The sequence below is a fragment of the Phocoena phocoena genome, chromosome 3, assembly GCF_963924675.1.
Source record: "Phocoena phocoena chromosome 3, mPhoPho1.1, whole genome shotgun sequence".
Taxonomy (NCBI): Eukaryota; Metazoa; Chordata; class Mammalia; order Artiodactyla; family Phocoenidae; genus Phocoena; species Phocoena phocoena.
This window is the reverse complement of record NC_089221.1, coordinates 173,318,810-173,327,956: the sequence shown is the minus strand read 5'-3', so window position 1 is coordinate 173,327,956 and position 9,147 is coordinate 173,318,810. Positions and strand designations below refer to the sequence as shown.

At 62.6% G+C, this 9,147-nt stretch overlaps 1 protein-coding gene across 1 annotated transcript; it reads right to left on the bottom strand.

The window, feature by feature from the left end:
- Positions 1 to 310: 310 nt before the first annotated feature.
- Positions 311 to 1,573, bottom strand: C2CD4C (C2 calcium dependent domain containing 4C). Its single transcript, XM_065875402.1, has one exon. The coding sequence runs from the start codon at positions 1,571 to 1,573 to the stop codon at positions 311 to 313; it is 1,263 nt and encodes a 420-aa protein (XP_065731474.1).
- Positions 1,574 to 9,147: the final 7,574 nt, after the last annotated feature.

Below are 9,147 nucleotides of genomic sequence, written 5' to 3'. Positions count from 1 at the left end.
GGCCTCAGGACCGGCGGCCTCTGGGTCTGTGATCGGCCTTAGCTGCCTCCTGGCCCAGGTTCCAGAACTCGGGAAGGGGTGAGGCAGGGTCATGGAACTTGGGGCACAGGGGAACCCTCAGCCCTGCAAGCTGACCCCTTCTTTTTCCCGGCAGCCCCCTCCCTTCTCCTCTGGAAAACAGCATGACCCAGGACACCCACAAAATGGGCTGCAGCATCAGGGCCGGGCAGCCTGAGTGGAAACCACCTCCCCTGCCGGATCCGGGTGGGGGCGGGGTCTCCTCTGCCGGCGGGAGGGGGCGTGGGGGCCTTTACAAGAAGGGAAGCAGAGAGGTCAGGGGCAGCTCCTTCTCCCCGAGCAGGGTGTCCCGCTTGAGGCTGCTTCCCTTGTTCACCACCTTGATCCTGAGCGCCAGCTTCCGCACGCTGGCCGGGCCCAGACCGTCGAAGAAGAAGTCCTCGTTGAAGACGGGGTGGCGGCTGTTCTTGACGATGGTGCTGCGCTGCTTCTGCAGCTTGCCGGGCACCAAGCACAGGCCCACACAGCAGTTGATGCTGCGGGCGTCGCAGAGCCGGTCGTAGAGGCCCTCGGCCGCCAGCAGGCGCACGCGCAGGCGGGCCTGGGCCGCCTCATACTCCGCCAGCAGCCGCACGCTGCCCCGCGGGCCTATGCGCACAGCGTGCTCCGCGCGGGGCGCCGCGCCGGCCTCGGGGCCGGGCTCCGGGGTGGCTCTGCGGGCCAGGCGGCGCCGGGCCCCAGGGCTGGTGTCCGGCGTGCTGTCGTCGGCCGACGGGGAGCCGTGGCGGCCCACCGAGTGCTTCAGCTGGCTCACCTTGGCCTGGCTGTCCTGGGCGAACCCTTTGAGCAGCGACACGGAGCGCGAGAGCAGGGGGGACCCGAACGGCGAGGACTCGGCCGAGGACCCCGTGTCGCTCTCCCCGCCACTGACGCAGCGGCCGGGGCTCATGAGGGCACCGCCGGCCTCCCTGGGCGCCCCATCGCCCCCGTTGGCCTTGACGCCCCCCCGACGGCGCCGGGTGCCCGGGGAGCCCACCTGGGCCAGAGCCCCGTGCTCGCTATGGAACAGAGACTCCTTGCGCCGTGTGTGGGGGCTCTCGGCCAGCGTGGCGAAGCCATAGGACGTCTGGGCCTTGGGCACCGAGGGCAGCGACATGGCCCCCTGGGCCTGGGGGTCGGCGTTGGTGGCGGCCTCCTCGGCGGTCCAGTCCTCCGCGCTCTCGATCTGGATCACATGCCTGGTGGCCGCCTTCAGCAGGTTCTTGCTCTCGGCGGCCAGCTTGGCAGGCAGCCGGGGGCTCCGGGGGGCGCGGCGGGGCGCGGCAGAGGCCAGGTTCTGCTCCGAGGTCGAGGGCCCCAGCTCAGCCTGAGCCTCTGGCTCCGTGGGGCCGGCGGGCAGCTTCGGGGGGATGAAGAAGTCCGGGATCTTGTCGGGCGTGAGCACGTTGCTGTACAGGGGCCCCTTGGCGGCCCTGTCCCCACCCTCGCCCCCCGTAGCTCCATTCTCCCCTGACCCACGAAGCCGCTCCAAGAACCACATGTTGGTTTTCTTCATCGGGGCGGAGGCAGGAGCCTGGAGGGATCTGCGGAGCCTGGGAAGAGAAGCGGGGGTCGGGAGCTGCAGGCCCCCCTGCACGCGGGGGCTGGAAGAGGGGCTCCTGGCACCCGTTGGGGGGAGCCCTGCAGGGGGCCAGCGGGGTCAGAAGGCGCTGAGGCCCAGGACACTGGCGGGGTGGGCTCGCCTCTCCCATCCCCTCCCCTCCCCTCCCCTCCCCTCCCCTCCCCTCCCCAGAGGAATCGCGCTTAACTTCCAAGTGCCGAAGCCCGGCCCGAGAGGTGGGGGCGGCGCTGACTCTCGGGAAGCTCCCAGGGGACTGCGGCTCCACTCTCGCCCCCACCCCCGTTCTGAGGATCTCAAAGCGCTTTCTAAAGGGGTCCGCGCTCAGTCCAGGGGGAAGACACCCCAGGGCATACGGTGGACCCTGGGGTGTCCCAGCTCCGCCCCGCCCCAAGCTCCCACCCACCTGTGGCTTCTCCCGGGCCGAGGGTCCAGGCATCCGGGGTGAGGGAAGGGAGAGGAGGTGAGTCTGGGGGCTGGCGGCGCGGCGAACCGACCCCTCCCCTCCTCTCCCCCACCCCGCCCCGCGGGACTCGCCTGGGGGTGGGGGTGGGGTCCTAGCAGCCCCCGCGGAGCGTGCCGGGGCCCCGAACTCACCTGCCCGGGGACGGTGGCCGAGGCTGGCTGCTCCGCGGACACGCCGGGGTCTCGGCGCAAAGGCTGGGGGCGCGGGGACGCGGGCGCAGCCTCGGTCGGGCGGCAGCGGCAGCGCAGTAGGACTCATTCACCGGCGGCGGCGGCGGCGGGAAACCGCCCAGCTGGCCGCCGCGCCGCCGTATTCCTCCTAGTACGGCCGCCCTCCTCCCCCGCCTCGCTTGCCCCGGGGACCGGGCGGGCGGTCTGCGCAGCCCCCAGCGGGCAGAACCGAGGAGCCTCGCGGGGACTCGGGGACTGAAGGGGTGGGGGGAAGGAGGCAGGTGGTGGCGGTTTGCTGACGCCCCTAGAAACCCCAGGCCCCTGCCTCAGTTCGTCTGAGGGCCATTTCCCGATTTACGCTGACGAGTAAAAGAACAGCAATAATAATAACGGCAGCTGAATTTATTAGTGAGCACTTTCTCAGTTCCAGGCTCTTAGCGCCCTCCCCCCAACTCATTCCACAAAAACCGGCGGGTACGTCCTATGGCTGTCTCCAGTTTGCACATGAGGAAGGTGAAGGTTTCTTTCCAGAAACAAGGAGCTAGCCGCTGAGACGCGGCTCAGTGCAGACACCCGAGAAGACGGCCAGGGCGCTGCTCCTTCATGGGAGAGATGTTTATCGAGCACCTACTGGACGCTGGGAACATGGCTGTGGCTGGCATGCAGCTGCCAGCTTTGTGATGTGTCCTGGTCGGAAGGACGCCAATACAGAAATACACAGGTAAATACTAACCGTAGGTTTGGTGGCTCCCGTGGCAAAATGTAACAGGAAAAATGTGATTCGGGGAGAAAGGAGAGAGTACCCCCCTTCAGTTCACAGATGGCTAAACCAGCAAGGGAAAGACCAGGAGACTCAGGCCTGGCAGCTCTGAGACCACAGCGTGTCTTGGGATTCCACCCTCCACCCTTGTGATCTGCTGGCCCCAACCCCCCTCTTCCTCACTCCTTCCTCCCTCCCAGCCTCAGTTTCCTCTTCTGGAATCCAAGGCCGAGTGACCAGTCCCAAGTCCAGCAAGATAATGTATTGCCAGGACTGATGCAGAGCAGGGGAAGCCTAGACCTTATTTAATTATCCTATTCCAGGAGCCTCCTCTCTTCCAGAAATGTCCCCGAGCATCGTCGTGGCTGGAGCTGGGATGGGGGCTGGTCACTGAGCTGGAGCTGGACAGAGGCCCCTCCAACACTTCCGCTTGACCTTGGAGTGAGGTGGGGCTTAGAGTCCCATTGTCCGGATGGGGAAAGTGAGGCTCCCTCAAGAGGCCTGTCTCAACTTTGCTCACCCAGGAAACACTGAGCCCCCCTTTGTTCTGGGGGCAACACTGGCGTGGCCACACAGTCTGACAAAGGAGGCAGATACCAATGAATGCATCACTTCGCTGCCACCTCCAGGAAGCCTGCCCTGCCTGCCCCGCATCACAGCCCAACAGAGCCCACGAAACCTTAACTTCAGCTCTCATGAAAAATACCCTCGAGTAATTACTCGGTTGATGTCAGTCACCCTTGCTGGGCCCGGAGTGCCACAGTAGGAAGGGTGACCCTAGAACAATGCTCTTCCCTGCAGGGGCCCCAAGCCACCGCCCAGGATGGCGAGGTGACCGGCTCAGGCGTCCCGATAACAGGCCGGCCTGGGTACCGGGGCTTCGCTCCCCACACACCCTCGCCTCGCTGGGAGCGGGGTCTTCCTCCCAGCTGGGTTGGGGGAGGAGGGCAGTGAGTTTATTCTGTGCTGGTCTCTGCACTGAGTAGCTCAGGACGCTAGTCCGGAGCCTTGTATCCGGGTTCAAATCCTGGTGCCAGCTATTCCTGCTGTGTGACTTCCGGCAAGTGTCCAAATCTCTCTGTGCCTCTGTGTTCTCAGCAGTCCATGGGCATAACACCTGCCCCTGAACTGCAGCGTCAGAGTGAAGATTCCACAGGGTGAGGTACTATTTGCAAAACGCTTAGTACGGGGACCAGAAACGTGTGAGTTAAGTGTGGGTTCCACGGATGCTGCTACCGGTGAAGAAGGGGACTCAGTGGGGGAGGAGCCCCAGGACGTGACCCCACCACGGTCCAGCTCAGCCGGAAGCCCCACTCCTATCCCGACCCCATCACATTTGGGGAAACTGAGGCACGGCAGGGGGGTGCCCTGTGGAGCCAGGGACCCCACCCTGGGAGGGGCCCTTCCAGCTGGTCACCTCAGCTCCGAGCCCAACTCCATGTCCCTTTCTGTAAACAGGAACCTCTCCGGGTCCGCAGAGCCCTCGGCTGATGGGCATGGCAGCACCCCCAGGACTCCCCCCCTCAGCAGCAGCCTTCTTGGAATCAGAAATGGGGAGGCTGCAGGCTGCAAGCTCAAGCTGGAGAGAGGGCCCCCTCCACCTCATGCTGGGTGGCCTTTATCCTCAACACCCTGCCAGGGACCCACTGAATGGGGAGGGGGATGTGGCAGACCTAAGGGTGGCTGGGAGGAAGCACCAGGAGGTGGCTTGCAAGAGATCTGAGCTCCAGTCCAGAGGGGCCACCTGGTGCCCATTTGGCTCCAAGCAGTGGCCTCCCCTCTGAGCTCCACCTCCTTCCCTGGAAAAGGGGGCGCAGGCCTGTCCGCAAGCTCCCAGGAGGGTCCCGGGCCCAACAAGGCACAGGGTAGCCCGCGTCGGGGGAGGGCCATCATCCCCAGTTTACAGAGCAGGACGCTGAGGCACAAGGGAGGTCCAAGCCACAGGGCACCCAGTTCAGAGAAGGGAAGCTACTGGCCAAGGCAGCACGGTGGAGTTTGAACCCCCGTCTCTACTGCCTCCCTCCCCAAGTCTCCCTGAGGGCAAAGCTGGGGCAAGCAGCGTTTGTTGACTGAATAACTGAAGGTAGAATGGGGCAGGAGCTAGCTGTGCGGGGGGCCCAGGCTCCCAGCCCCCGTCACCATGGGGCACCCCAGGCCTGGCTTTCCCGACTCAGGGAGCAGGATAGGGAGGTGATGGGGTTGGAATCCAGGCTCTGCCCCCTCCCAGTGGTGTGGCCTTGGCAGTGACCTCATTCCTCAGAGCCTCTATTTCCTCATCTGTAAAGTGGGGAGAAGTTCAGGATTCCAAGTCTGTGCAGTTCTTAGCACATGCCCGGGGTGGGGTGCTAGGTAGAGTCTTTGAAGGGGAACCTGGGTCTTGGAGGACCCAGAGCTAGGAATGAATGGCCTACAAATCTCCAGAATCTGACACTCCCCCCCAACCCCCCACCCGGTCCTTTCTGCCCACCACCTCCCAGTCCCATCCTGTCCCCCACAGCTTAATTCCCATTTGGGAATCTTATCACCTCTGTGCTCAAAAGGCCCCAAGCGGCTCTCTCTGGCACCAAGCTTTGCCCAGCTGTGCCCCCCACTCCACCGCCCCTCTGATCTCCCTTCCAGCCGCTCTGGCCATCCTTCTGTCTCCTGAAGTTGTGTTCCACACACCCAGGGCCTCTGCACACACCATCCCTTCCGCCCAGATCTCTCTCCTCCTCTCTCGGGGCCTCCCTGCTCATCCTCCTGGATTTCCTGGGGTCCCTAAGCTCCAGGGCACTTCCCTTCCCATGGTTGTCATCAGACACTTAGCAGTGACCCGCTAATTAATGTCATTTGACAAACTCCACAAGAGCGGGTCTGTCTTGGTCACCCGTTGCATCCCCATTACCCACCAGGGGTCCTGGCAGGTGGACAAGAGGAGGTCATGAAGGCAGATTAAAGGATATTAGGGTGGGGGTGTGGATGGATGGACAAATGAGTGGTGAATGGGTAGTTAGATGGATGGATGTGTGATGGATAGGTGGGTAGACTGATGAACGATGGATGGACAGATGGATGGGTGGGTGAGTGGATGGATGGATGGGTAGATGGATGGGTGGGTGGGTAGGTGAGTGGATGGATGGATGGATGGGTGGATGGATGGGTGGGTGGGTAGGTGAGTGGATGGATGGATGGATGGGTGGATGGATGGGTGGGTGGGTAGGTGAGTGGATGGAAGGATGAGTGGGTGGATGGATGGATGGATGGATGGAGGGAGGGATGGGTAGATGGATGGGTGGGTGGGTAGGTGAGTGGATGCATGGATGGATGGGTGGATGGATGAATGGGTGGGTGGGTGGATGGATGGGTGGGTGGGTGGATGGATGGGTGGGTGGATGGGTGGGTGGGTGGATGGGTGGGTGGGTGGGTGGGTGGGTGGGTGGGTGGGTGGATGGATGGATGGATGGATGGATTGGTGGCTCTGTCTCCAGATCTCTGAAGTAAGAGACATGGCATCAGAGTCCCCTTCTGGCTCTGCCTTTTGATGGCTTCCCCCCTAGTTACAGGCAGACCAGAGTGGCTTTCACTGCCCACACCCTTACCAAGTCCCCCCACAGCCTGGGACAGAGCCTGCTGACAGCAGAGAAAGCACAGCCCCTCCCCAGAGCCAGACCCTGGGTAGGGGTGTGGCCCAGCCTGACAGGGATGTGGTGAGGCTTGGGGTGCCTCCTTGGGAGGGATGCCTCCATGTTTGTGGGAGGAGTTGAAGGAGGGTCCTGGGGAGAGATGGGGGTCTCCCTGGGAAGTAGAAATCATGTGAGGGAAGGTCAGGAGAAGAGAGTCGGGTGCCAGAGCAGGGAGCTGGGCACGCGGGAGAAGTAGGGGCTTTGAGGTCGATAAAGGGGCCTGAGAGAGAACTGGGGTCTTCTCAGGAAAATGAGGACGAGAGACGTTGGGAGACCGAGAAGTCAGGCCATCTTTCAGGACAAGTTAGGAGCTATTTGGAGAAGAAAACAAAGAGCTTTTTACCAGATATCTGGGGGTATCTCGAAGGACAGAAGAAGTTTCTGGCATTTGGGAGATAGAGTGTTTCCAAAGAGAAGCTGGGGGTATGTTTAACAGAGGAGCTGGAGTGTGCTTTGTCTCGGGATAAGATTGAGGTTCTGGGAAATGTCAGGGGATTCGCCACACCCCCCACAAACAGGGGCACAGCCAGGGCCTGTCTCCCTCTTCCTCCAGCCCCTGGGAGGCCAAATCCAGTGCTGCCTTGGCTTCCCCCCACCAGGAGACTGAACCCAGACCCCCACCCCGAGAGGGCCTTGTAAGGCGCAGGACGGCTCACGCGCCCCGTGGTCATTCCCAGGTTTAATTACAAACAGAGTCCAAGTGTCCAGTGCAGGTTGACAGCTGGGAGGGCGGGGGCCTCACAACCACCCCCACCCGTGTCAGTTGTCTTGGGGTTGCCTGGATAGCCCCCATCATCCCAAGGCTGCCCCCCACTTCCACATCAGCATTTGCCCTGGCCTGAGGGCCCAAAGCACCTCGATTCTCCCCCCAAAAGACAACTGTGCACTAATTTTTCAGGTGGAAAATCTGAGCCCGGCCAGGACAGGAATCCATCTCCATGCCAGGGAACTGGGGACCTGCTGGTTCCAGGGAGGTGAGCTGACGTCCAGCCGGGAAAGGAAACGGTGCCTCCTTGCCCCATCGGGAGCCTGGGCCAGGGCTCCGAGATAGATGGCTGCTTTTTGATATACTTTCTTTAAAGGCGAGAAAAGGCTCTGTCTTTGGTATGTGTGCTCTCACTCCAGGTGAAGGCTGGCGGCAGGCAGAGGGCTCGGTGGGAGAAAGGGGTCGTGGGCTCCATCTCCCGGCGGGCTTGACCCAGCCCAGCCCAGGGCCAGCTGGAGAAGGAAGATTCCAGAGACCCACGCGGAGGAAGGAGAGACAGCGGCGATTCCGGCCCGACCAGGGTCCAGAGAAAGGCTGAGGGCCCCCCAAGGCCACCACAGGGCCATCCGGGGGGAGCGGGGACAGGAGCCACAGGCTGAGAGCCACAACCTGGGGGAGGAAGAAGGAGAGGTCAAGGCTCAGCAGAGACAGCAACCGGAGACCCGGCTTCAGGTGTCAGAGACCTCAGTTACAAGGCAGCAAAGTGAGCCAGTGTCAAGCCTCAGGCTGAGGGCCAGGGTTCGAGTCCCAGCTCCTCCGTGGTCTTGCTGTGTGACCTAGGGTAGTCCCTTAACCTCTCTGTGCTGCTGAGAACGCAGCGGTGCATGGGAGTCAGTGAAGATGTGGAGAAGGGATGAGCTCAGGGCATGGACGCAACAGCTGCTGCGTTAGCGCCTATGATTACTGCCACCGGTGTTGCTTCTCGGGTCACAAACAACTTAGGGAGTAGAAGGGAAGCAGGTCAGACCCCGGCACGTGCACACACACGGCCCCACGGCGCCGCAGATCGTTTCAGGTGTTCCACAGGCCACCCCCATCCCTGGAGCCCTGCCCCAGATTGGGAATCCTGTCTCTGCCTGCGGTGGTGGCCGAGGCCTGGCTGGGGGCAGGGAGCAGGCCAGTGCTGAGTGGGGAAGGAGGCAGAAAGAGACTGTTGTCATGGGGACCGGAGAGCAGCCCAACCTGGCCCAGAAGCACCTCTCAGCCTTTGGGGAAATTCCACCAACCCCTTCCCTCTGCGAGCTGAGCCCCCCACTCCCAGCTTCCCTGTATCCCCGGGTCCTGCCTCTGTCTGCTCCCCAAAGACTGTGGCTGCCACCCAGACCCCTCTGCGCCCCAGCTCGGCCGCATCCTCCCCTGCCTAGCCAGGCCCCCACCTCACACCAGCCACCCCCCCGCCACCAACCAGAGAGGCCCTGGAATCACCAAGACCTGCCTGTCCCTCACCCACTCAAGACTTCCCGAGGTTCCAGAAGTGACAGGCACAGGTGGACCTTCTCACCCACCCACCTCGCCTCACACTCCAGCCCCACCAGACCCACCTCCTCTGGGGGCTTTTTACCCCCAGTTAAACACAGAGTTACCCTAAACAACTCAGAGCCGTGACTGCTGATGGGGACAGGTTTCCTTTGGGGGTGATGGAATGTTGTGGAATTAGATGGGGGGAGGTGGCACAGCTGTGTGGAGA